The sequence below is a fragment of the Nannospalax galili genome, unplaced genomic scaffold (genome assembly GCF_000622305.1).
Source record: "Nannospalax galili isolate Female #2095 unplaced genomic scaffold, S.galili_v1.0 scaffold1448, whole genome shotgun sequence".
NCBI lineage: Eukaryota > Metazoa > Chordata > Mammalia > Rodentia > Spalacidae > Nannospalax > Nannospalax galili.
In genome coordinates this window covers 829,113-856,919 of record NW_008358646.1, presented here as the reverse complement: position 1 = coordinate 856,919, position 27,807 = coordinate 829,113, and the positions used below count along the sequence as shown (strand labels likewise).

The following is a 27,807-nucleotide window of genomic DNA, read 5'->3' as shown; positions in this document are numbered from 1 at the left end:
GCGATTGTGCGCCGGAGGCTGATAACGCCCGCGGCCATCCGCACGATGCCGTGATGCGGCAGAGAAGCGGAATTGTCCCTGCGAGCACACCCCGGTTGTGGGGAGCCCTGCAGCCTCGGAGGCGCGTGGCGTGAAGGCAGGTTACGGTTTGAGAGCTATTCTCTCGAAGCCCCTCACGGGTGGGGGAGGGGCGGCCGCTGCCGAGTGGGTCCCGTGTGCGCCTGCGCTGGCTCCTCTGCCGCCCAGTCCGCACGGACGCGCATGCCCACAGTTCGCGGGGCCCGCCGTAGTCGAGAGCATTGCGCATGTGCGTAGAGAAGCCCGCTAAGGAGCGGCGCTGGCGGAGGTCGGACGGGCAGGCGGTGACGTCGTGAGGAGCGCTTTAAAGTGCGGGCCGGGCCGGCGTCTGAGGGTCTGATCCCGAGTCTGGCCGAGCCTCCGCGACCGCCTTCCGCGGCATGAGGTGCCGCCGGCGTCCTTCCTCCTCTGGACGTGGAGAAGGTGGAGGAGGAGGAAACCCCGCTGTCGCCTGTGCTGCATGACCCGCCGCTGCCGAGGCGCGACCCCTTCCCGGCTCTTCACCGCCCCCCGGGTCCTTGACCCACTCATGGGGGCCCGGCCCTGAGGACCCCCGTTCCCTCCCGGGCCCCCGGGCGCGTCCCGCGAGAGCCATGCCCGGCCGCCCCGGAGGTCCCTAGAGCTGTGTCGCGGGGGCCATGGCGGCCGCCAGCGGCTACACGGACCTGCGTGAGAAGCTCAAGTCCATGACGTCCCGGGACAACTACAAGGCGGGCAGCCGAGAGGCCGCTGCAGCCGCCGCCGCCGCGGTCGCCGCCGCCGCAGCCGCCGCGTCCGCCGCCGAGCCGTACCCGGTGTTGGGAACGAAACGCAAATACCAGGAGGACTCGGACCCGGAACGCAGTGACTACGAGGAGCAGCAGTTGCAGAAGGAGGAGGAGGCGCGCAAGGTGAAGAGTGGCATCCGGCAGATTCGGCTCTTCAGCCAGGACGAGTGCGCCAAGATCGAGGCCCGCATCGACGAGGTGGTGTCCCGCGCGGAGAAGGGCCTGTACAACGAGCATACGGTGGACCGGGCCCCGCTGCGCAACAAGTACTTCTTCGGCGAGGGCTACACGTACGGCGCCCAGCTGCAGAAGCGCGGGCCTGGCCAGGAGCGCCTCTACCCGCCGGGCGACGTGGACGAGATCCCTGAGTGGGTGCATCAGCTGGTGATCCAGAAGCTGGTGGAGCACCGCGTCATACCCGAGGGCTTTGTCAACAGCGCAGTCATCAACGACTACCAACCCGGCGGCTGCATCGTGTCTCACGTGGATCCCATCCACATCTTCGAGCGCCCCATTGTGTCCGTGTCGTTCTTCAGCGACTCGGCGCTGTGCTTCGGCTGCAAGTTCCAGTTCAAGCCGATCCGGGTGTCCGAACCTGTGCTTTCCCTGCCGGTGCGCAGGGGGAGCGTGACTGTGCTCAGGTAACCCACCTGGGAGGAGGGCCCTGCACCCCTGCCGCCTCAGCACCCCGTAGACCTCTCTAGGGGTGTGACGCCTCCTCCTTGCGTGTGCAGTTCGCAGGGAGCAGGCCAGGGAGGTATTTACAAGTCCTAGCGGGAGAAAATGGGACTGGGAGCCGTGTGGAATTCCGTACCTGAAGGCAGGTTTCAAGTGGTCACTAGCTTCCCCGAGAATTCATCTAGAAACATTTAAGAGGCTAGCATAGGAGTCTGTTTTCCATGCGTGTGGTGTTTATTTTTATTTTTGTTAGAAGACAGGGCCCCAGCTGGCTCAGAACTCACTATGTAGATCAGGCTTACCTCGATCTCACAGAGATAGGAGTGCTGGAATTAAAGACCAACACATCACTCCTGGATTGTTTTGGTTTGTTTTGTTTTGAGGCAGGGTCTCCCTGTAGCCCCAGCTGGCCTGGAACTCACAGTGTAGACCAGGCCGGTCTCCATCTCAGAGATCTGCTTGCCTGTGCCTCCGGTGTGGTGAGATTGAAGCTGTGAGTCACCTTGTTTTTTTAAGTGGTCTTGATTGGACTTGCTACACTAACAGGATGACCTTGAATTTCTGATCCTCCTGCCTCCGCCTCCCAAGTGCTGGGATTTTAAGTGTGCATTGGCTGGGTTTATGTGGTGCCTAGGAATTGAGCTCAGCTCAAGACTTCATGTGTTTCCCTTTGATGTTAAGCAAATTCCTTTTCAAATCTTAAAACCAACCAGCCAGCCTGTGCTTAGCTATCAGTTTTTCCTCTTCTTCTGATCTTGAGTGTGTGATACAGGTTCTCCATTGTTAGGCAGAATAGCTTTCCTGGGGTTGAATAGTTAGTAGTTTGCTAGAAATAATGTGCAGTACACTCTTAAATTTTTCTCTTGGTTGTGGATAACCTTTTCAGTACTTTATATAAATGCTTTAGTTACTGATATTCACTAAATCAAAATATAGCTGGCTTGTTGACCTGGTGTTTGGCAGTGTAGTTTGGTGGACACATCTTGGGCTCTTGGCCAGTTTGGAACCCCAGATCCTGCTAGAGAACATCTCAGTGCCCTGGCCAGAAGGGTGGATCATCTGCTGGAACACTGTTCTGTTTATATGAAGTGGAAATTTATTTGGAGGCTATTTCCAGCCCTAAAAAAGGTAAGTCTAGTAATGTATTTCTCTAATCCCCAAAATAAAGTCTAGAGCACAGCTGTGTAGGGTGTCTCAGATGTGCATGATGCTTCCAAATGGATGTCTTGACAGAATCTTTTAGGATGGGATTTCAGCATGCAGGAGGATTGCTGTAAGTTTGAGGATAGCTTAGGGTATTGTAGTAAGACCTTGTCTCAGAATACTCTCCCGCAAAAGGAATTTTCAGTGGACTTGCTGTATATGGAAGGCATAGGGTCTGTCTTGTTGAAGGTTCTTGATGGTAAATGGACCTTACACGAAGGCCATTAGGTTTTTTTAATGGAATATTAATTTTCTACAGTCATAGACCTTTAAGGTTGTGTGGAGGTCTTTCAGTGATTTGCTGCTTAATGGGGAAATTTCAGGGTACTTTATGACTTTGAGACTCTTCTCCCCAACACAGGCACACTCATCAAGAGCAGAACTTCCACATTCTTAAGATGCAAGTCTGTTAGTAATCAGCAGCAAAATTGCACCATCAGGAAAATCCTCTTGTCTTCTCTTTGTAAAGTCCTAAAACTTTCCCAGTCCCTCTCAGTCCTCCTGGATTCAGACTTGGCTGCAGAGTTAGTGTGCACAGGCCAGCCATGTCCTGAGAAGTGCTGCCCCCAAGCTTTGAATCTAGCTTTCACTTGCTTTGGGATTTTATTTATTTTTACTCTGTAGCTCACTCTGTAGCTTAGATGCCAACTCATAGCAGTCCTCTTGCCTCCGCCCCTCAAGTGCTAGGGTTGCAGATGTAAGCCATCATTCTTTGGGATCTTGTAGGTATGTTCTCAGAGCTGGCTTTCTTTACCTCTAGAATGGGGATGGTGCCAACTTTTGAAGTCTATTAGATGTGACTGTGGTGATTTGGTGTCTAACAGAGCATGACACAGGATAGGCTCTCAAATGCCTATACAGCTACATAGTGAACCCTGCTCTCTGTGGGGAAACAGCTAGGGCACTGATGGAATTTTTTTTTTTTTAAGACAGGGTCAGGCTGGGCGTGGTGGTGGTGCACACCTTTAATCCCAGGCAGAGGCAGGCGGATTTCTGAGTTCAAGGCCAGCCTGGTCTACATAGTTCCAGGACAGCTGGGGCTACAGGGAGACCCTGTCTCAAAAAGACTCCCCCCCAAAAAAAAAAATAAAAACAGGGTCTCCCTGTAGCCCTAGTTGGCTTGGAAGTTGCTATGTAAACAGCTGGCCTCAATCTTACAGAGATCCACCTGCTTCTGCTTCCAGGCATGCTGGGATTACCTATACCACTACACCTGGCTTAATCAGTGAATGACTCTAATCTTCATGTAATTCAAACTCTGTAGGCATCAGAGCAGGTGGATAGTCATAATCCAGAAAAATAATTGCAGAAGCATGTTAAAGGGGCATCTTAGCCTCTATGTAGTATCGAAGTACTTGGGAAGATGACTGGAAACTAGCCAAATGAAGAATGTGGGGAGCACACAGTAACAGACCTTCAGCAGCAGCAGTGGGGCATAGCTATAGCTAAAGAAAGGGGAGAGGGATAGGTGTTGATGTGAGGCAGGTTGAGGGGGAGGTTCCATGATGGAAGATCTTGATTACTGTTTCTTAGCAGTACTGTTGCTATCTGGAGCTTGCAAATTCTTTTCTGGGTGGACTGTGCATACAATGTAAAAAATTTAGGAGCATCCCTGACCTTTATCTGCTAGACACTAGTAACATTTTTTATGATGATCAGAAGTATCTGGTTGCCAGGTATCTCAGTGGGTGAGGGTTGCAGGGCATCTTCATCCCTAGTTGGGAGATACTGCTCTAGGTTCTAGGCACATCCACTAATTTAAATCTTCTGACACCTGCTCACTTGATAACACCGTTAAATGAACACCTGCCTGTTAGTAATACCCCTCAAGTCCTGCATGAAAGCAAGTAAGAGGCCTGCTTTCCTTTGCTGCCTGATGGATTCTCTTCCCAGAGGTGAGAGCAGTATAGCTACAGGTTATATGAAAACAATGGTGCTTTGCAGATGCTGATTGATTCTAGGTGTTATTACCTGACTTGAGTCTTGAGTTTTTAGTGGCAGTGGTGTCTTTTATCAAAGGCACCATGGCAAAAATCATTATGTGCTAATTGGCATTCAAAAGAGATTTTTGTTTGTGGCCGACATTTGACTCTGCAGTGTCTAAACCTGGACATTTAGAGCAAGGCTTCACAAACCATTCTAGAAGTGTTTTATGTTCCTTTCTAAACCCAACTGCCAAGTTTTGGTTTCGTTTTATGTTTCGGTAACCTTACCATTTGGTCCCATTTGGTTCCTTTCCCTTTCTTTTATGCTGTACTCTAGAGAACGTTTACCTTTTCTTCATGTCAATTCATCCCATATTTCTTCTGTCCCCGTAGAGTGAGTAGGACAGATTAAAACAGGCTCCAGGGCTGGGAAGATAGTTCACTTGTTAAAGTACTGTCAGGTGGAAGGACCGGAGTTTGATTTCACACAACAAAAAAAATGCCAGGCATGGTGGCCTACACTTGTAATCCTAGGGCTAGAGAGGTGGAGACAGGGCCACCCAGCGTAGCCTTCTTAGCTAGCTCCAGGCCAGTGAGAGACCCTGTCTCAGAAAATACAAGATGGGAAACTGTAGAGATGGGTCAGTGGTTAAGAGCACTAGCTGTTCTTGCAGAGGACCTGAATTCAATTTCCAGCACCCACACAGCAGCTAACAACCAATTCAGGCAATACGCTCATACACATAAAATGAAAAATAAAAAAATAAAACAGACTCTAATTGTTAGAATAATCGCCTTAGGACTAACTGCTTAAACACTGCTTCCTTTTATCACTCCTGAGAGGTCATGCCCAGAGACTTAGGTCTTAGATACCAGTCTGGAAGTGACTGCTTCACAGAGCCATCCATTATGTACTGGTGAGCTTGGCCTTTGACTCTTCTAGTTAATAGGTAGCATTGGGGGAGTGGGCATTTGTCAGTTTAGGACTAAGAGCCGACCTTGTTCTGCTGATTGAGAGCAAAATTTAGCTTTTGTTCAAAAGTTGGGAAAATAGGACAGACAGATCCTGAGCTACATATCTTTTTTAGAATCTTTTTAAAAAATATTTATTTATTATTTTTTATTTTTTATGTGTATGAGTGTATTGCTTCCATGTATGTGAGTACAACCCGTGTCCTGCAGTGCCTTGGTCAGAAGTGGGCTTCCGATTTCCCTGGAACTGGAGTTAAGGACGATTCATAGCCACCATGTGGGTGCTGGAAATCAAACCCGGGTCCTCTGCAAGAGCAGTCAGTGCTCTTAACCACTAAGCCATCTCTCCAGCTCCATGTTTTTGTTTTTGTTTTTTTTAATATTTTACTATTTTTATTTTATGTGTATGCGTGTATTGCCTGTATGTAGGTAGGTGCCACCTGTGTTGTGAAATCCCCGAGGAGGACAGAAGAGGCTGTCGGATCCCCTAGAACTGGAGTTAGCTGCCATGTGGATGCTGGGATTCGAACCCAAGTCTTCTGCAAGAACAGCCAGTGTTCTTAACTGCTGAGCCATCTCTCCAGCCCGTTTGGAATTTTTTTATTTTTTAAATATTTCGTTTTTATTTTCTGTATATGAGTGTATTGCCTACATGTATGTGAGTGTACCCGTGTCGTGCAGTGCCACAGAGGTCATAAGAGGGCTTTGGATTCCCCTGGAACTGGAGTTAAGGATGGTTCGTTAGCCACCATGTGGGTACTGGGAATTGAACCTGGGTCCTCTGCAAGAGCAGTCAGTGCTCTTAACTGCAGAGCCATCTCTCCAGCACCCTCAGAATCTTTTTATTTTTTAATTACATGTATGTGTTCATGCATACAGGTCAGAACAACTTGTGAGAGTTGGTTTGCTCCTACTATGTGGATCCCTAGTCGATCTTCAGGCTTCCAGACTTGGTGGCAAATGCCTCTTTCTGCTGAACTGTCCACCTAGCCCCATGTTGGAGTCTTGTGTTTCCACGGGATGAAGTCAGGATTCTATACTCTTAGGAAGGGCTGTTGGTCATTGGGATTGGCTGCCCTTTTTGTTGCCAGGCTTAATAGGGCAGAAAGCAGCAAAAGAGAAGCTATTCATGAACTTAAATATGAACTTTATTCATATTCTTAAATATGAAGCTCAGAGCAAGCAGAATACACAGGCCATTAAAAAATCTCAGGGCCAAGCAGGATTTGATGGTACATGCCATTAATCCTAGCACTAAGGAGGTAGAGGCAGGCAGATCTCTGTGAGATTGAGGCCAGACTGGTCTACATAGTGAGTTCCAGGCCAGCAAGGGCTACAGGGAGACCATGTCTCAAAAAAAAAAAAAAAAATCAGGGCCAGGGCTGGAGAGATAGCTCAGCAGTAAAGAGCACTTGCTGCTCTTACAAAGGACCTAGGTTCAGTTCCCAGCATCTACATGATGGCTAACAACTGTCCCTAACTCAGTTCCAGGAGATCTGACACCTTCTTTTGGCCTCCACAGACATTGCATGCATGGGTGCACTTATATATGTACAGGTAAAAAATACACTTAAAATAAAAATAAATCTTTTTTTTTTTTTTTTATCTCAGGGCCAACCGATTGGCCATTTTAGCCTGAATTGTTGGTATTCAACTATCAGTAGAGGCTTCCCTCCCACTCTTACCTCAGAGCAGACTTGTGTTTTTTGGTAGGGCCAGCAAGGCCCCAGGACATAATAACCTTTTTACCAAGATACACATTTCTGCTTGGCTTCTACTACCAAAAAACAAAAAGTTTATGGGAAACTTGGTAGGTGTTTCGGCATCATCACTACAGCTGTTTGACTGTGAGTGAATTACTTCAGCTTTATGGGCCTGTTTTCCTCTTATGCAAAATGGAGTTGGTGATGGTTTAGAGTTATCAGAGAAATTTGAATCTCTGTTATACTGCTGAATGCTTGAAGTTTAGCTAAAGGTGTCTCAGGACATGAGCTGCTGTCTTGTGTTTCACTCCTGTCTTTGCCTTAGTATGTGCAAAAATGGGACTTTGGATCCTGATCTGTCCCAAGATTTCTTATAAAATTAAGCCATTTCTTCTCTTTGACCCTTGGGACTGATAGATGACTTGAACTCACAGTTGTGCTTCTGTGTCCAAGTAGCTGCCCCTCCCCTCCACCCCAACTCTAAGCTTCTCAGCCCTACAGGTCTATCAGTGATAAGGTAGGCTCAAAGGGGGCTGCCTAGGGAAAGTAGCCCCAGTCAAAGGGAGGCTGTTTATCCTGTCTGTTGTGGCCTAGGCAGAACATGGAACAAGTAGGGAATATCGTGGTCACCTTGAAAATGTACCTTATCAACTCCATTCTTTAGGACTGTCCCCAGAAGAGACACAGCTAGTCCTACAGTTCCTTGTAAACAGTTTTCCAGACTCATTTAACTTGTGTATAATCCTCTGAGGAAGGGTTTGTTGCCATCTCTGTTTTACAGATCTTAAAATAGAGGCTTCAAAGTGGTAGAATGTTTGGGCATAGAATATTAGTATACATTTAAATTTTTGTCCACTGTATAGAGTTAAGTAAGGCCTGTGAAGAGCTTTGTCTTATAAGGAAAACACAATTTTCATAGGCCAAATTATTGTAATACAGTCCTAGGATGATGTGGTTGGGTAGTGTGGAGGAAGCCTGGTTGGGACAAGGGGCTTAGGGAAAGCTTACTAGGAGAGAGATGTCCTAAGTCACTTTAAGATATAGGACTAAGGCGTGACAGAGCTAGGTCCTGTCACTTTGGGTGGTTATGGATGGCAGGGAGCAGGCTGCTGGACAGCACAAGGTAGTTCCTCCTCTCATTTCCCTGTGAAAATAACAGCAAGAGGCCCTAGAACTTCTTGTCAAGGGTAGGGCTGGACCCAGGGCATATTATGTTTCAAGCTGGCAGACTCTTGTAAAAGTAGATTTCTTAACAACAAATGACGCTCTTGTGGTCTGTGCTGGGCTCTTTCTGCTGAAGTTCAGCTAGGAGAGCTTCTGTTAACCAGAACTTTTTGGATTCCTCTCCCGGGGGATTCACATACTCTGAGAAACAGTCAGTGGGCTACCAGAAAGTTCTAGAATGCCAGTATTAATGAGGCCACAAAGTAGGGTTAGTATGTCAAGGTCATTTCTGTGGTTCTGGGCTTAGGGAAGGACCCTGTCGTGATTTGTTCTACAGCTCTTTGGAGGATGGGGTCAGGGAACATGGGTCAGTCAAGCTTTGACAAACATCTGGATTTCCTCCAGAGCTACATTAAGAGAAGTGTTCTGTTCCTTGTTGGAAATGAGAAGTCAGGGCCCTTGGTCATGCTTATAGCCAAATCAAACAGTTGATAATACTTGTTAACAGCCAGGAGCATTGCATGTAGCTGGCACTGCAGATTCAGGCCTTTGAAATGTGCCTTTGGACTTAGCACTCTTGGGGAAGATCTGTGTGTAGTATGTAGAACTGTCTAGCAACCTGGTGTCTACTCACTTAATGGGGAATGATTACATGGCTCACACCTGTAGTCTCAGCATTCAAGAGGCTAAGACAGGAGGATCACCATATGTTTTTGAGACTAGTCTGGGCTACATAGAGTTACAGATCCACTTGGGTTACAGAGTGAGAGACCTTGTCTCAAAAATAAAAGGGGACATGGGGTGTGGTGGTGCATGCCTTTAATACCAGCACTTGGGAGGCAGAGGCAGATGGATCTCTGTGAGTTCAAGGCCAGCCTGGTCTATATAGTTCCAGGCCAGCTAGGGCTACAGGGAAACCGTCTCAAAAAGACAAAAAAGCAAAATTAAATAAATAGAAAGGGGGGAAAAAAATTGAATGAGACTAGAGTTAGCTCCTAGCCTGGGAATAGGGGTCAGAGATGGTATTGCCTTGATAGGAGCCAAACCCAAGGCTCTGACCTGCTGCAGATGGTCCTAGGCCCTTCAGCTGTGTCAGATGCTTAGCAGATGGTAGTAGCATACCAGGCACCCTGAGTTATCCACCTTCATTTTCAACCCTCCAGATAAGCTTCTAACTGCTCCTTGCCATGGTTGTCAGCCATGTAAATGTTCCAGCTCTGATTCTGCCTTGAAGGAAGGAGATGAGGTCTTCCTTCTTTTTTTTTTTTTTTTAAATAAACAAGGTCTCCTTGTGGCCTTAGCTGGACTAGAACTGGCTATGTAGACTGGGCTGGCCTCAGTTTCATGGAGATCTGCCTGCTTTTGCCTCTCATAGCTAACAAAGTCCTACTTTGAACCAAATCCTCCCTAACTCCTCCTGTGTGGCACTTCTCACTGAGGGCTGACAGATAGTAATAGAGGTTATTTGAGAGTGGGTTTTTTGGTCGACACTAGTTAAAGTCAGTGGGTTCTTTTGCTGTAGTAATTCTCAGATCTTTTACATATACTAATGATGCTTCTTGAAACAACTGATAATTTCTAAGTTGGTTTGATTTAGGGTCATTTGTCCATAATCTGTTGTGGGGATGATGTTCATAAAGAAAGCTCTAGAGAACTGTGATCTAGGAGCAGCTGGGGGGGGGTAGGGAGGTGAGGTGTTATTCTTCAAATCAGAGGTACTTCTCTCTAAAGACTGAGCCTTTTTTAAACAGCTTGGCTTTGTTTTTTCTTGCTTTGCTTTTTATTTCAGCCTTGTATTTTTTGTTGGCTCTTGCACCCAGCATTGTTCTTGGGCCACCCTGGCACTTCAAAAAGTCATTCCCAGATCTGTCTTGTTTCTTATAGTTAAGCATGTATCTGTACAGCTGTCCTTTAGAAGGAGCAGCTATGAGAGAAAAGTGCATGATCCCTGGAATCGATTCCTAAGTGGGAAAGTGGAGTAGAAAAGAGAAAGCTTATGCTTGGGCAGGTGTCTAACTATATTGATCTCTACAGCTCGGTGAAGGAACCTGGGGTTGAGTCCGGGATATGGTATCTCTTGGGGTTGCCCATTGAGAACATGTGAGCAGCTCAGTAATCGGAATTGTTTTCCAGTGCTTCAAATCAAGATGTTGCCAGCTGAGAAGAGGACAGTCATCTACCCACATTCATTGGCCTTTGAACAGTTTTCAACTCATGTAACTGTTGAAAATAAGTGGAAATTTCAATGTGATGAATGAAAATACTTAAAATATCCCAAACACAGCTGTCTTCAAAATTTTGGATCCTTTCAGAGGAGGCTTTTGAAACCTTTTTTTCCAAGTAGAAAAAGTCTGTGTTGGGACTTGGCCATCCTAGTTCTCTCTGTGACTCAGTGTTGTCAGCGACTGCTTTGGCTTCCTCTACATGCTAAAAGGGGAAAGGCAGGAGGAAAGAGCTCAGTTTTTTTTGTTGGTTTTTTTTTTTTTGTTGGTTTTATTGTTGTTGTTGGGGGTTTTTTTGTTTTATTTTGTTTTTATTCTTGGAGACAGGGTCTCCCTGTAGCTCCAGCTGGCCTGGAACTCACTATGTAAACTAGGCTGGCCTTGAACTCAAAGAGATCCACCTGCCTCTGCCTCCTGAGTGCTGGGAACCTGGCTAGTTCTTTGTCTTTTCAACAGAACTCCAATTGCCTCTAAAGGTGTAGCCTTTTGGGAGCTCTTTTATTTTTTAGTGCTGGAGATTGAACGTAAGACCTCACATGTACCAGGCAAGTGCTCTGCCTCAGAGCTACACCCCAGTCCTAAGGGTTCCTAACAAGAAGGGTTCTGGCCTGTGCCAGGAAAGTGTTGCTTCAGCCTTTGCCTTAAGGGACCAGTGGATCTTCTATGCCTCATGCCAGGTTTTTAATCAGATGATTTCTGGGTGGAAGCTTCCTAGAGCTTAAATGTGGTATCTCCCTTCCATGTAGATCCTTGAAACTTTTCAAGTAAAAGCAGAGGGCAGCCATAAGATGTGGGTCCAGGGCCTAGAGAGATGGTATTGACTGCTCTTGCAGAGGACTTGTGTTCTGTTCCCAGCACTCTTATGGCAGCTAACAACCGTCCATAACTCCAGTTCTATGGGAACCAACCCCTCTTCTGACCTCTGCAGGCATTGCATGACACAGGTGTACTCACACACGGAGGCAATACACTCATACACTAAAAATAAATAATAAATATTTCTTTTAAAAGACTTGGTTGGTAGGTCGGTCCCCCCAGGAACTTTGGTGTCTGTCCACACCTTCTGGTGACTTGTTCTGTTTCTTTTTAGTGGGTATGCTGCTGATGAAATCACTCACTGCATAAGGCCTCAGGACATCAAGGAGCGTCGGGCGGTCATCATTCTCAGGAAGTAAGTGCCCTTGTGTCTGGCATCCTCTGCCCTACCTACAAGCTTGTCTAGATCCTCTTAGAAGGCACACCTCTGTACCCCTGGCATGTAACTATGAAATCTAGAAGAGCAGAAAGTTCTCTTATTTTAAGAAGTTCAGTGTTGAGCAAAGACACATGCTCCAGATACTCATGAGCAGAGGGCCTATAGCCCCCAACTCACTATGGATCTTACTATGTAGACCAGGCTAGCCCTGAACTCACAGAGATCTGCCTGCCTCCTGAGTGCTGGGATTAAAGGTGTGCCACCATGCCCAGCTTTTTTTTTTTTTAATTAAGATTTAATTTTTTTTTTAATTTAAAATTTTTATTTATTACTTTTATGTGTATGAGTATATTGCCTGCATGTATGTGAGTGCACCTGTGTCATGCAGTGCTGCAGAGGTCAGAAGAGGGCTTTTTAACTCTTTATATGTGGTATTTGTGTATGGGAATGTGCAGGTGTGAATGCAGTGCCTGTGGAGTCCAGAAGAGGGCATCAGATCTCCTGGAAGTAGAGTTACATGGGCATTTTTAAGCCACCAAACTTGGGAATTGAACTCAGGACCTCTGTAAGAACAGTGTATGCTCTTAATCACTGAGCCGACTCTCCAGCCTCTATGGGCATAATCTTGAAACTAAATTTGGGGAGCATTTTCCCCCCACAAGCCTCATCTCCACCTTTTCTTTACCCCTTTGATCTGACTTGTGTACTTTTGGTGATTATTTTTAGACTATACCTTAGCAACCTGCTTTAAAAATGCCTAGGCTTACCAGGAGTGGTGGTGCACACCTGTAGTCCCAGCACTTGGGAGGCAGAGGCAGGCGGATCTCTGTGAGTTCAAGGACAGCTGGGGCTACAGGGAGACCCTGTCTCAAAAAGACAAAAAAAATGCCTAGGCTTTTACTTCTTGGGGGAATAAGGAAGCGAGGAGAGGAGACAAGAGTGAGAAATTGAGGTACAGCAGTCAGTGGTTCATAGCTGTGGCCATCTCCCCTCTGGGGAGAGGGTTTGGGGATGTACTGACTAACAGTAACCTGCCTTCTCTTGACTGGGTGTGGTGGCTGGCTCATACCTGCAGTGTCAGCATTTGGGAGGCCAAGGTGGGAGAATTGAGACTTTGGGGCAAACCTGGGTCACACAAGAAGCCTTTCCTAGAATAAAAAAGAAAGGGCAGGGTGGAGGAAAAAGAAGGAAGGAGTAAAAAAATGGAGAGCGATAAAACTAGCTGAGTGTGGTAGGGCACTTCTGAAATCTTAACACTTAGGAGGTGGAGGCAGGAGAGGAATTCAAGACCAGCCTGGGCTACATAAGCCCCTATCTCAAAGGAAAAAGAAAGTTAGTGAGCAAAGCAAGTCCAGTGTGCAGACTTAGGTTATGCTTGATTAGGATGTATAATATTAAGCCTTTTTAAAATTCTTTAAAATTTAAATATTTTTTAAATAGTTTAAGATTTATAGAACATTGTGAGAGTAGTCGAGTTCCCATGTACCTTGTATTTTATTTCCCCTATTGTTGATCATTTAAGTTAGTATAGTTCGTTTGTTAGAATCAAGAGGCTGAGGCTGAGGATTGTAAGTTTAGAACTTGTCTAGGCTACAAGAGAGTTCAAGGACAACCTGGGCAAATTAGTGGGACCCTGTCTCAAACTAAAAAATAAAAAGAATGCTGGACTGGGGATATATAGCTCAGTGGTACAGTGTTTATCTGGCAATCTTAGGACCCTGGGTTAAATCCCCAGTACAGGCATGGGAGTCTGAGGCAAAAGAGTTGCTTAAGCCCAGGAGTTGGAAACCAGCCTGGCAACATAGCAAGGTCCTATGTCTAAAGACTATAACAAAATGAAAGAAATCAGTAGTGGGTTCGAATGTGGCCCAGAGGTAGAGCACTTGTTTAGCATGCCTGAGTCCTTGGAATGTACCTGTAGTCCAAAGTTTTCAGATTTACTTCTTCATTTTCCTGTTGCAGTGATAAAATACAAATATAACAAGGAAGATTTATTTTGGCTCACAGTTCCAGGATAGAGACCATCATGACATGGAAATCTTAGTGGCAGGATCTTGCAGCATCTGATCACATTCCATCCATAATGAACAAACAGAGAACAATGAATGCTTGTACTCAGTTTATTTTCAGCCTTTTTATACAGCCCAGGATCTTGGCCTAGGGAATGGTACCACCTACAGTGAATGGGTAGATCTTCCCACCTCAACTTATTCAAAGTAGTTCCCCATAGATGTGCCCAGAGGCTCATCTCCCAGGTGATTCTTACCAAGTTTATGATTGAAATTAACCATCACACTTAAGAGTTGCTTAATTTTTGTCCTAGTGTCCTTTTTCTCTTACATTTAATTGTCGTGTCATCTTACTCCTCTTAGCAATGAGTTTCTCAGACTTGATTGGTTATAGACTATCACTTAGTGGGATTTGCCTGATTTTTCTTTTAGTTGGACTAGGCTTATTTTTGTGAATAGACCAGAGAAGTAAAGTCCTTTTTTTTTTTTTTTTTTTTTCCCCCAGGGGTGGGGTTCTTTTTGAGACAGGGTCTCCCTGTAGCCCCAGCTGTCCTGGAACTCACTATGTAGACCAGGCTGGCCTTGAGCTCACAGAGATCTGCCTGCCTCTGCCTCCCTAGTGCTGGGATTAAAGGCATGCGCCATCATGCCCTGCTACAGTACTCTTTACCATATGCCAAAGGTATGCGCTGAACACATTGACAAGTGAACATCTGACTGATGGAGTGCTTGTCAGCCAACCTAAGGGAATCCAAGGATTGACACAGATGTCTCTCTTGCCTGCAGAATGATACCCTAAGTATCCAGCCTAGTCTTCTTAAGATTCTTCCCTTCATTTTATTCTACCTTAAAGTACTGTAGCCCCTAAGGCTGGAGAAACAGCTCATCAGTTAAGAGCACTGGCTGGGTTCAATTCTCAGCACCCACATGGTGGCTTATATTTTTCTGTAACTCCAGTTCTAGGGGATCTGATGACCTCTTCTGATCTCTGTGGGCATTGCATGACACAGGTGCACTTACATAAATGCAGGCAATACAGTCATAAAAATAATAAATTTTTTAAGTAGTGTAGGGCTGGAGAGATGGCTCAGCAGTTAAGAACAGTGGTTGTTCTTGTAAAAGACTCAGGTTCGAATCCCAGCACCTACATGGGCGCTAACAGCTGTCCATAACTCCAGTTTCAGGGGATCCAATGGCCTCTTCTGTCCTCCTTGGGCTTTGCACAACATGGGTGCACCTACCTACATGCAGGTAGTACTTTCATACACATAAAGTAAAAGCAATTTAAAAAAAAATTTTTTTTAATGCCTTTAAAAAAAAAAAATACTGTAGCCCCCAGTGCAGTTGATGAATTTGTATCCTGGTTCTGTAGCAGTATGGCCTCTGTTGGGAACACCTTTCCATCTAACATGTTTATTTTCTGATCCACATCATCACTTCTCAGATTTCCAACATATATACACACTGACCAACCTAACTGTCCTTCAAGGCCCAGGTATTGACCATTTTGATATGCAGGACTTTCACATTCCTGTGCCTGTGACCCTTCAGCATGCACTCCTCTTTAGGTTGTCCCACTCCATGTGCTTGACCATTGTGAATTTCCAAGTTCATATTCAAGGGCAATGGAGAGGGGGGATGTGGTGCATAATGAGACCCTGCCAAGAGAAAAAATAAACAAAAACCCAGAGATCTTTTAGAACTTTTCTTATAAAAAGATAAACTGAGGGGAGCCAGCCGTGGTGGTACATGCCTTTAATCCCAGCACTTGGGAGGCAGAAGCAGGTGGATCTCTGTGAGTTCAAGGCCAGCCTGGTCTACATAGTGAGTTCCAGGACAGCTAGGGCTACAAGGAGACCCTGTCTCAAAAAGACCAGAAAAAAAAAAAAAAAAGACAGACAAAAAAGATAAACTGGGTCAGTTTGAAAAGCACATCCTGACTTGGGCATCCAGAGACTACCCAGAGGACAGCAGTGGCCTAGGAGTACCTGCCTGATTTGGTGTCTTTTGGTAAGGCAAGTTCCAGTGAGTAAGAGTCTGGACATAGAACCTGACCCATTACAGACAGAAGGGTTAGAACCAGTCTTCTCTTAAATTCAGATAGCCATGGCATAGCTTCCCAAGAGATGGTTTGGTAGTTCTGACACCAGCTCAGATCAGTCAGAGCTGGCAAGATCTTTCTAAAGATCTCAAGAAGGAGATGGATAGCTGCCGTGGACTTTCTGGCTGAATAGAATAAGGCTCCTGTGAAATGGGCTGTTTTGTCTGGAAGTGACCCTTTGAGAGGTTGCCTGGAAGTGGAATCTTCAAGCCAGATTAATATTTGGGGTCACAGTAAGTGGTTGAGTGAGGCTATGGACCTAGGTCTCCTGGTGTTGGTTCTTGTGGTGGTTTGCACAGTGGAGCACTCCAGGTGTCACCCTTTCCACCTCCCTGGCCATGTATCATTTAAGAAACAAGCTCAGGCCGGGCTTGGTGGTGCACACCTTTAAGGGACATTCAGGAAGCAGAGGCTTATCACAACTGCTTATAACTCCAACTCCAGGGCATCTGACACCTTTTCATCTCTGCAGGTACCCACACATAACAAGTCAAATATTTTTATTTTTTAAAGATTTTTTTTTAAATATGTATATGTGTTTGTGTTTTGTTAGTTTGTGCATTGAGTACAGTGCCCTTGAAGGCCAGGAGATGGCATTAGATCCCTGGAGCTGGAGTTATAAGCAGTTGTGAACCACCATGTGAGTGATAGGAACCAAACTCAGCCCTTCTGCAAGAGCTGCAAGCACTTTTAAACCCCTGAGCTATCTCTCCAGCCCCCAAGTTAAATTTATAGGGGCTGGAGAGATGTTCAGTGGTTAAAAGCATTGTCTGATCCTACAAATGACCCAGGTTTGGTTCCCAGCACCCACATGGTGGCTAACAACTGTCCATAAATCCAATTCCAGGGGAATCTGATGCCCTGTTCTGACCTCTGCTGGCATTGCACAACACAGGTGCACTTACATACATCAGGCAATACATTTATACACATAAAAGATTAAATATTTTGTGTTTAAATTTTATGTATGTGTTTTGCCTGCATGCATGTGAATGCATCATATGCGTACAATGCCTATGGAGGCCAAAAGGCATCAGATCCCCTGGAATTGGAGTTATAGTGTTAGCCTCCTTGTGGGTCCTAGGAACTGAACCTTGTCCTCTGTAAGAGTTGTAAGTATCAAAGGGGGCTACTTGAGAGATAGTGGGGTGAAGTGGTAACTGTAGGCTACTCAGATCCTTAAGTCCCTGCATCCTGTCAGGTCTCTGGATTAGTGTAGTAATCATTATTACCCTTGCTGTAAAGCTGCACCTAACTTTTGGAGGTATATTTAAAGGATTAAAGTACATACAGATAGAGGACCACAAGGCTGACCAACTTGGAGGATGAAGTTCTTAGTTCATGGATTTAGGGGTGGGGATTCCCAGTGTTTGTATGATTCCCTGGTTTATACCCAGATGCTCCTCTCCTGGAGAACCAGACTTGCTACCAAGTATTCACACATTAACCCTGAGAGTAGGAGGTGTAAACTCTGGAAAGGAGCTCAAACAGGAAGCTAGCTGCTTGGAATGATTTTTAAATAGGGCTTTCTGGATTAGAATTACCAAGTGTTAATTATATATAGGTATAGCATATAAGGCACCCATGGTTCTTTCCATGTTTACATGTCAGTAACAGCACAAAACAGAGGAAGCACTGATAGAAAAGCATGGGTTATATCCCCTAAGGGCCTGTCAGAAAAGAAAACCAAAATAATCATAGGCACCTTAGTGGGAGGATCAGGACAGGCTTGGTTCATCTGGCTTCTCAACTCAAAACTACTGGCCTGGTTATAAGGCAGGGAAGTATAGGAGACCAGTGCAGATGAGAGGGATGAAGAAGGAAGCAGGCAGAGCCTTGATGGTCTCTAGAAGGCTCTCAGGACTGCTTATAACACTTACATTCCTGAAGTTAGCACTGTCCATTGAACCAGATGAAGTAATACAAGGCAATATAAATAGGCCACTTCTTTGCTTTTGGTGAAGTGGGTCTCAGCATGTTCTGCAGCACTAGAGAAAAAGCAGATAGAGATTCATTTGGCAAATGTTAACCAAGATGTTCTAGGTTCTATTCTAGTGCTAGGAATATTATTAGCATTTTTTGTTTTCATTGGTTTATGGTGGTGCTGATCGAACTCGGGACCTTCCAACATGTTAGGCCAGTTCTTTAATACTGGGCTATACCAAACCTGAGTGGGCTCTTATCTGTATGTTCTTTGGGAAAGGTAGCCACTGAATGCTCATCAGAGAGGGGCTGGTCAAGAAGCATCCACCTGAAGATGTTAGAAGCTTGCCTAGCGTGTACAAGACCCTGGGTTCCACTCAAGACACCAGAAAAAGGAGAAAAGAGGGAACAAGGAAGGGCAGGCTCTGAGACAGTCTATTATACTAGAACAGACTAGAAATGAGGTAGAGATTGGTACAAATCTGGAAGGCACTGGGAAGCCACTGAAGCATGTGATCAATGGGAAGTGGGGGGGGTCACGAGAGACAGTTTATAGAAGGCTCAGTTCAATAGCTTATTGTACCATTGGAGCCATAGGATGCCAGAGATCTGGAGAGGACCCCACCTGGTGTGTCGATGAACAGAAGGTAGGTGTGATGGATCCACTCTGCTCCGTTCCTCAGCAGCATGTACAGTGGTTGGCTCTTGGTTTCCCTAATCCTGACCAGGCCTAATCTATTGCTCCCACAGAGACCCTTACCGTTTCTGGAGTATAAGGTTGGTTCTGTCTCTGATTCTTGTCCCCTATGGCAAAGTGTAGCCCACATTTGTTCCCTAGCCTAGTGAAAGTGTCCCCTGATGCACACATACTTCCCATTTGGCGTCCTGACCATTCTGGTGTGTCTGCAGTGAGACCACCAGAGAGGTAAGGGGGCCTGCTTCTACTGCTGCATTGGGGATAGTTTTGAAAATGCTATGTAAGCATCTCCTAGCCTCTTCTTAACATACTTGCCCTCTGATCATCATGAAGGAGAAAGAAGGCTGTGCTCAGTGGAAGTACATGGTGTAAATCACAGCCCATGGAGTATGGGAAGGGAACCCAGAGGAGTTCACTGGTGATGTAGGGAATGCCACCTTAGCATCAGGCTTCCTGGTGTCCAGAAGACACACTTTACCAAGCCTGAGCTGCAGAGTACCAAATGCACCCCTCCTTTTTTTTTTTCCATCTTTTTGAGACAGGGTCTCCCTATAGCCCCAGCTGTCCTGAAACTCACTATGTATACCAGGCTGGCCTTGAACTCACAGAGCTCCACCTGACTCCACTTCCCAAATGCTAGGATTAAAGGCGTGTGCCACCAGGCCTGGCGTCCCCTCCTTTTTTTTTTTTAACATTTAATTATTTGGGTGCATGTGCCATGGCATGCGTGAAAAGGTCAAAGGATAACTTTTTTGTAGGTTCTGGGGATCAAATTTGGATTCTCAGGCTTGGTGGCAAGATCCTTTACCCATTGAGCCATCTTGCTGGCCTTCCAAATGCATTCTTCACTGAACCCTCTCCTGTCATTTGTAATTGGGATATTGGGGGTAGATTTGAAAATGCTATGTAAGCATCTCCTAGCCCCTTCCTTACCCTACCTGCCCTCTGATCATGACAGAGAAAGAAGGCTGTACTCAGAGGTACATGGTGTAAACCAAGGCCCATGGAGTGTGGGAAGGTAACCCAGAGGAGTCTGGTGGTGAGGTAGGGAATGCCAACTTCCTGGTGTCCAGAAGACATTAATACTTTACCAGGCCTGAGCTGCAGAGAACCATAATGCTGGCCTTGTTGTCTGACTTGGCACTATGAATCATAGCCTCCGGGAGCATGGAGATAGACAGGATGATATGATAGGGTGGTAACCAGGCAGAATAATTTAGAGCAATTTCCCTTTCAAACTTGAGTACCTTGCAGGCCTTTGGGGGCGGGGGCGCGCTGGGATCTTGTGCTTGGAGTGCTCTCCCTTTAAGTGATACTCCTTATTTGTTTTTAGGTTCTTTGACCATAGTGAGCTGCTATACCTATCTCAGCATTGCTCTCTGGAAAGAATGGGGTAGGGATTGGGGATTTAGCTCAGTGGTAGAGTACATGATAAAAAAGGAATAGGATAGAAATTAGAAGTATGTTGTTGGTAGAAGATGGGTAGGAGTGAAGTTGCAGGAGAGGTGGGAACCTGCAGGTTAGGATACAGGTCTGTACTATGGGAGTCTAGTGCTTAAAGGTGCTGAAGCTTAGTCCTAGACCTGTCTGCGCACTAAATAATCCTGCTGCACTGGTTCCTGTCTTCTTGTTCTTTTGGAAAACCTGGCTTTATAGCGTAGCATTCCTGGCAAAGAGTGGGCCTGGATACAGGCTGGTTCTACATCTCTCAGAATGGTAACACTGCCACCATGTTGCCCTCTGCTCCACAGCAGTAAGAGCTACCTATGGCTTAGGGGCCACTTGGATCGGGTAGTACCTGTGTGACAGACCAGTAGCCTGACCCTTGATAAGCATTACTCCCCATACTCAGAAGCTTCTCTGAATGTTACATGAATGCTAAAGGAGCATGAGAGGGGCTCCTGGGACAGAGCCCATCCATTCCTCCCCCTGCATTTCATGTGTTGTGTTTTTATTTGTTGTTTGGTTTTTCATGTGTGCCTCTGCCTGTGTCTTTGGTGTTCATGTGTGGGGCTGCATTTGTGTTGTGCACAAGCATGTGGCGACCAAAGGTTGATGATGGGAATCTTCTATCACTTTCTACCATAGTCATTGAGATAGGGTCTCAATTGAACCCAAAGCTCACCAATATGACTAGTCTTGCTAGCCAGCTTGCTCCAGGGATCCCATCTGAGTCTGGAATTATAGGTGAGCCACCACACCCTCCTGGTGTCTCTGTGGGTTCTGGGGATCTGACCTAGCTACCTGGGCCCGCATTGATGTGTTAATGCCTTTGGACAGCCTCTCTTTGTTCCAGCCCCACCTGTACCTTGGCCTAATTTGTTTTGTCCTGAAAAACCTGGGAGTGGTGGTCTTAAGGCTAGCCCTCTTCTTACACACCTGGCTCATACCTGTCTTTTTTTCTGTAGTGTTTATTGAACTCAGGACCTTGCACATGCTAGGCAAGCACTCTACCACTGAACTGAACTATAGGCAGATCTGTACTCATGTTGCCATCTGAGGGTGCTAGGTCCAGACCTTAGTACTAGAACTGTCCTGCTTGACCCTTATTTGTGGCACACATTCTTTAGAAGTGGAGGGAGGGCAGGAGCTTCTCTAGCTGTGAATATACTTGTGAGGCTAGAGAGATGGCTCAGCAGTAAAGAAGCTTACTGGTCTTCCAGGGACTTGAGTTTGATTCCCAGCACTTAAATCTCATGGCTTAAAATTAACTGTAATTCCAGCAATAGGAAATCCAGTGCCCTCTTCTGGTCCCTGCTGATACCCACACTCACGTGGTATACACTTATACAGACACACATATATGTGGATGAAAAACAAAAATAGGGACTGAAGGCTGGGCGTGGTGGCACATGCCTTTAATCCCATCGCTCAGGAGACAGAGGCAGACAGATTTCTCTGAGTTCAAGGCCAGCCTGGTCAGCTTAATGAGTTCCAGGCCAGCTGGGGCTACAAGGAGACCCTGTCAAAAAAAGACCAAAAAAAAGGGAGTAGGGGAGACCGGAGAGATGGCTCAGTGGTTAAGAGCACTGGCTCCCGTTGCAAAGGACCTAGATTTGGTTCCCAGCATCCATGTGTAACAGCCATCCGTAATTCTAGTTCCGGGGGATCTGATTATGGGCATTGCACATATGTGGTACATTTACATCCATCCAGGCAAAATGTTCATACATGTAAAATAAATAAATCTTAAGATACATCTTCTTGGAGAGACAGACAGACTGACCTGTAATGGTCCCAGATGATTTGTTGGGGCCCTTCAGGAGCCCTGAGCTCATACTATCCCCAAAGTGGGTGCAGAAGGCTGAGTTTCTGGTGGGGCCACCTGTGGTCATCTTTTCTTCAGGAGCTGCCCCCTAATGGCAGCAGTGTCATTTTGTCGGGGGAGCAGTACCTTTCCCCTCTTTCAGACAGCTAAAGAGAAATGGCTGATGCCCTGTTCTGTCTGTCCAACTTCATCAGATCCCACCTGGCTCCCTAGCCTCTTCTATGAGTTCTAGACACTGAGAGAGCCAAACACCACAGCCTCTGCCTGCCAGACAGGCTGTCCCAAATAGTAAGACTCAACACCAGTATGTAATTTGTGTGTGGCAGGATGAACCAGCCCCAGGGTTGGACTGAAACCTTCATCCTGACAGAGTGTTCCACTAGATTTTCATGGAGGGGTTGAGGCACTGAGGGGTCCTTACTACCTCATTATAGGCTTCCTGATACCTGTGGGGCGGTGGGGTCTTAGCTTTATGGATGCCAGAGGAGGGACTTCTTTTTTTTTTTCTTCTTTTTTGTTAATTAGCCTCTTTTTCCTTTTCTTGTTTTTTTTTTGTTGTTGTTGTTGTTGTTGTTTTTGTTTTGTTTTGAGAGTCCCCTGCCCTGCTACCATGACTGGGCAAGGCCAAGAGAGAAGAGAGCAACCAGCTGGTGAGGGAGGGTCAATTTTCACAACATTCCATATACACACTACACAACTAAAAGACAAGCACAGAGTCACTATTGCAGTTAGAAATTGGCAGCATGGGAAGGGGAGGGACAGATGAGAATAGGGGGTATTGTTTTAAAAAAAAAAAAACAGCCTCCCCCCAAACTGGGTGTCTGGGGAGGAACTTGGTCTGCTTCAACCCAAATGGAATTGGATCAAAAGCAGTTTGGGAAGGCCAAACTGTCAGGGATGGAGGGAAGAGGACAGTCTGGGGGTAGGGAGGGATGTTTGGCAACTGGAGTGAAAGAATTGCCCTCCCCCTGCTAGGATCCCCTCAGCCCCTCTGATCTGGTGGGAAAGGGCAGCCTGCAACACCCAGGAGCAGGTCTGGGGCTTCTTGATGCTCCAGACGGGGGCCTGAAGGCAGCTCACAAAGGCTTGCCTTCCAGGGAGATGACAGTGCTGCCACTGAGTTTATCTGCCAGGGTGCAGCGGTCCTTGACCTCAGAGGAGGGACTTCTGTAAGACTACAGATTCTTACACTTATGTCCAAGTCAGGCTCTGGTGTATTGGTCCAGTCTCTGCTCCATGGACCTCTCAGCACAGGAGTATGTGAGGACTTGGGGTTCTAAATCAAATCCTTGTGTTCCAGCCTTGAGGGAGGCAATTGATATGATTCTGAGACCCTTGGAACTGAAGGCAGCCTTAAACTCAGTCACATCTCCTACCTTTGCTTAGATGAGGAAACAGACCCAAAGATTAAAAGTGGCTACCTGGACTCTGAAGGGCAGCAGCCAGAATGAGTTTTTCTCCTCTTGCTGCTTAGTTCCTGTTTCCTTGAGCATAGCAGCCAAGACTAGTAGGCCCATTGGTGAGCTGGGCCCCTCTGTGAGGCCAAAACAGGGGGCAGAATCTGCCATGCCTGCCTGCTCATCAGTTTGGGCCTGAGGGCATCAAAATAGTCATTCTCACCTGGAAGGAAGGAGATGCTGCTGCCCAGGCCAGAGTGGTTGCTATCTGTCAGACCTGCAGTTTCACCTAGGCTTAAACCTTTTTCCTAAGACTTTCAAGATGTTGCCCTTCCACCTTTCTGACCTGGCTTTCCCTTTTTTGCCTACAGCAGGCCATACCATGGAGAGTGGCAATGGCAACTGTGGTAATGGAGCTATGAGGACCAGGTGCAGCTTTTGGGTTTCCTACCTGTTCTCTCTCTCCATGAGCATTCTTGTCAGGGTACCTTTTCCCATCTAATTGCAGCACCTTTCTCCTCAGATCCCAGTTACTACTTTATGTTCAGCAAGCCCTGGAAAAGGTGCTTCAGGATCCTCTCTGGCCAGCTCCTCCCTCCTCTTCTTACCTTGTCTGTCCCTTGTATGTATTGCCTTGACTAGGCAATGTGTTCCTTAAATTACTGGGTAGAGACTTACCTTTCTTTGTTGTTTGTTTTTGGTTGGTCGGTTTTGGGGGGGTTTTTTGTTTATTGACTACATAGACCAGACTGGCCTCTGCCTCTCAAGTGCTGAGATCAAAAGGTGTACACCGCTATACTCATGTGGTTTGGGTTTTGGGGTTGGTTGGTTGGTTGGTTTGGAGTTGTTTTTTTTTTTGTTTATTGACTTCATAGACCAGACTGGCCTCTGCCTCTCAAGTGCTGAGATCAAAAGGTGTACACCGCTATACTCATGTGGTTTGGGTTTTGGGGTTGGTTGGTTGGTTGGTTTGGAGTTTTTTTTGTTTGTTTGTTTATTGACTTCATAGACCAGACTGGCCTCTGCCTCTCAAGTGCTTAGATCAAAGGTGTACACCGCTATACTCACGTGGTTTGGATTTTGGTGTTGGTTGGTTGGTTGATTTTGGTTTGTTGTTCTTGAGACAGGGTCTCACTGTGTAGCCATGGATGGCATGTAGACCAGGCTAACTTGAACTCTCAGAGATCTGCCTACCTCTAAGTCCTGGAGTTAAAGATATGTGCCATCACCCCTGACTGATACTTGTCTTTTAAAAGCTCTTGCCAAGTGTGAGTCTAGGCTTCTCCTTCCCTGGCTCTGGCACTCGACCTCCATGACCCTGTGTCTACATGAGAATGCAGAGGTTCTGAGTCTGTTTCCCTCCAACCTTCCAGAAGCTGGGACAGGCCCTTCCTGTAGTGCCATTGCTGGCAGGGATGAAGGCATCTTTTGGAGTGTGTAGTGCCCACAGGCTTCAGGCAGGTCTGACTGGGTGGCAACGTGCTACAACTGAGAGTGCCCTGGAGTCTGTCTGCAGGGATAGCAGACCTTAATCATTGGAGGTGCCCAGACAGAAGTACTCCTGTTCTTAACTTTCAGTCCGAAAATGAGAAAGACATTCACTGGAAGTCTCTAGACCATTCAGCTAGTCTCTAGCTGAATCATGAAACAACTGAGGGACAGAACACAGAACAAGACTGCTGGCTCGCAGGCCTAACTGATCTCCACTTGGCCTGAATGGAGAGAGATATGGTCTGATGGGACTTACGCCTTCATCAGAGGCCCTTTGGTGACTTCACGTATGTTTCCTTTGCAGGACAAGATTAGATGCACCGCGGTTGGAAACAAAATCCCTGAGCAGCTCCGGATTGCCACCCAATTATGCTTCAGAACGTTTGTCAGGAAACAACAGGGACCCTGCGCTGAAACCCAAACGTTCCCACCGGAAGGCAGACCCTGATGCTGCCCACAGGTACTTAAGACCCTCAATAGAGGCCAACAATGCAGTCTGTGGTCTAGCTGCAGGCAGGATAGGAATAGGCTGGTTAGGAGCTTGGGGTTACCCATTCCTTCAAAGTCTTACTTTTTCTTTTGAGAAAGTGGCACTGGTGGCATTTCTTCCTAGCCCCTGGCACATGTACCCCAGAAGGAAAAGATCCAGCAGAAATTCTGACAACTGGAAATGTTGTAGCCCTCCCATGACTTGGCTTGTTCATTCCCATTTGAACACACACACTTGTAAGTTTATATTTAGTGTTAGAGAGGATTTGGCCACCTAGAAGTGAGCCAAGAACCTCTTAGAGAAGGAATGGAGAGGGCTTCTGGGAGGATAATGGTTAAGATGGCATCAGAAAGGTAAGGAAGCTGTGTCAGGTAGGAAGTACTATATGAGCTCAAGCTCTGAGGCAGAAAAGGGCTTAGTGGTTTCAGAGACTAAGGGTTTGCAAGTTTAGAAGGGGTTGTGTGAAGAGAGTAGGGAAGTAGAGGTATGTGGCAGGACCATGCAGGGTCTTGAAGCTGGGATAAGGAAAGCCCAGCAGACCTGACAGGGGACCAAGCACCAGACTCAGAATGAAACAGACCACACAAGGTGACTAAGAGGCGTTCCCATGACAAGGGCTGACCACCGTCACTTAGTAGACAGGCCCCTCCAGTGTTACTACTTCTGCCAGTACTACCCTTCATTGAGAACCTTTGAGCAAGAGTAAGCCAAGGACAGGGAATCCAGAGTCCAGATAACAGTTATGGTGAGATTGGGCCCCCCTTCTGGCCTCAGGTAACAACTCTTCTTCTTTGCTTATAGGCCCCGGATCCTGGAGATGGACAAAGAAGAAAATCGACGTTCAGTGCTTCTGCCCACACACCGGAGGAGGGGTAGCTTTAGCTCTGAGAACTATTGGCGCAAGTCTTACGAATCCTCAGAGGATTGCCCGGAGGCAACAGGCAGCCCCGCCCGCAAGGTGAAGATGCGGAGGCACTGAGGCCCTGTGCCCTCCTGGAACTCTGGCTAATCTTCATGTAGCTGTCCCATCTTCTGTTTTGTTTGAGGGTTTTTGTTTTTGTTATTTTGATCCTACATACTTTTTCCTTGCTTTGTTGCCCATTAAGGCTGAAGAACAGAATTGGCCCAAGACCTGGGTTCTTGTGTTCTGGGCTTTCCTCCTGGATGGGAAGGCAATCTTGACTTCTGTAGGGGACAGCTCACACCAGAATAGCCAGTAGAGATGTTGGGAACAACCATTGTCAAGTGGAGCTGTGTCAGGCTGGGTTTATTTAAACATAACAAAATGTTTTGGTTAAGGAATTCTTGTTTTGGCTTTAAATGTAAATCTTTGCAGTGTTCTAAACAAAGTTCGTTCTTCTGCCAGCCCTTTCCTCCACTGGAGTTCATGCTTGGTTGAGATCTCTTGGAGCCTTACAGGCCCTGTGTCAGGCTGCTACCCCTACTTCTCACCGGCTATCCAGGCCCTGGAAGCTCATGCAAATACCTTCTTCCCCACTATTCAGGTCGGATGGGTGGTTGTTCAGGGCTTAGACAGTGCCAGTCCCTGCCACCCCAAAGTTATTGCTGAGTCCCCAGGCTTCCTGCACGCCCTCTGGCTTCTCTGCCCACCAATTCTTGGGCTGTCAAGGGGCTAGCACAGTGGTCCTGACCTCTCTTGCCAAGAACATGCCTCTCTGCTGAGTTGCTCCTTTCAGGCATATGTGTGTGATTGTATGGAACAGTTAGACTTGCCATGTTGGCCATTTGTAGGAATTGTTTCTAGCTAGAAGAACTGGTTTGCGTCCAAGCCTAGCATTTGGGGTATGGGAACTTGTGTGTGGTAGGGCTTTTGTTTTCTTTTGTTTTGAGGTATTTCCCCCTCCCTTTGGTCTCTTGGCTTTTCTCCTATTTCTTTCCTTTCTCCTCAGTTGGTCAGCTTGGGCCTTCTTCCCCATGTCATCCCTCTAAGAAGGTACACCCTCTCTGTTTGCCTACAGCATATATCCAAGACAAGAAGTTAAACATCTGCAGACTGGGTTGGTACCTTCTCTGCCTTGAGCATGGATGCTGGAGAAGGGGCTTCAAAAAATAATAAAAGGAAAATATAAATAAAAAGGTAAAGTCGTTGGCAGTTTCTACCCACTCAGATCCTGGAAGGCTGCAGGGTTTTGCTGATCTAGAGTTATTAGGAATGTCTTTTTGGCAGCTAGTCCAGGACCTGGGCCTGCCACAACAGAGGCCTTGCAAGCAACCATGCCACCACCACTTCAGGGGTATACAGAGGCCTTACCCTAAGGCCTCAAGAGGCTATGGAAATCTGGGGCCGTCAACTATCAAGAAACCCCTCCCTGGGGCCAGAACTCCTTTGCTAGTCTGGATCCCTCAAGTCAGGACTGCATAATTAAAGCAGTTGCAGGGTTGTTTTTTTGTTTTTGTTTTTTTACAGCTTTTTTCCCAAAAATGATTTGTAGTTGTGTGTGCAGCACTTTGCCCTGATATGTGTGTGCTCTACAATAAAAACCAAATCTAATATATTTTGAAA

General features: G+C 46.6%; 1 protein-coding gene across 1 annotated transcript; it reads left to right on the top strand.

Moving 5' to 3' along the window:
* Window positions 1–27,807, top strand: Alkbh5 (alkB homolog 5, RNA demethylase). Its single transcript, XM_008821966.3, has 4 exons — window positions 1–1,486; window positions 11,803–11,883; window positions 25,098–25,253; window positions 26,085–27,807. Exons 1-4 carry the CDS (start codon window positions 717–719, stop codon window positions 26,260–26,262), a joined length of 1,185 nt encoding a protein of 394 aa, XP_008820188.1. The 5' UTR covers window positions 1–716; the 3' UTR covers window positions 26,263–27,807.

Bases quoted from the DNA above. Each gene is read 5' to 3' on its own strand.
- Alkbh5 (XM_008821966.3), top strand. From the start codon at position 717: ATGGCGGCCGCCAGCGGCTACACGGACCTGCGTGAGAAGCTCAAGTCC. The intron at 11,884-25,097 runs GTAAGTGCCCTT...TTTCCTTTGCAG, and splicing joins GCGGTCATCATTCTCAGGAA to GACAAGATTAGATGCACCGC. The intron at 25,254-26,084 runs GTACTTAAGACC...CTTTGCTTATAG, and splicing joins GACCCTGATGCTGCCCACAG to GCCCCGGATCCTGGAGATGG.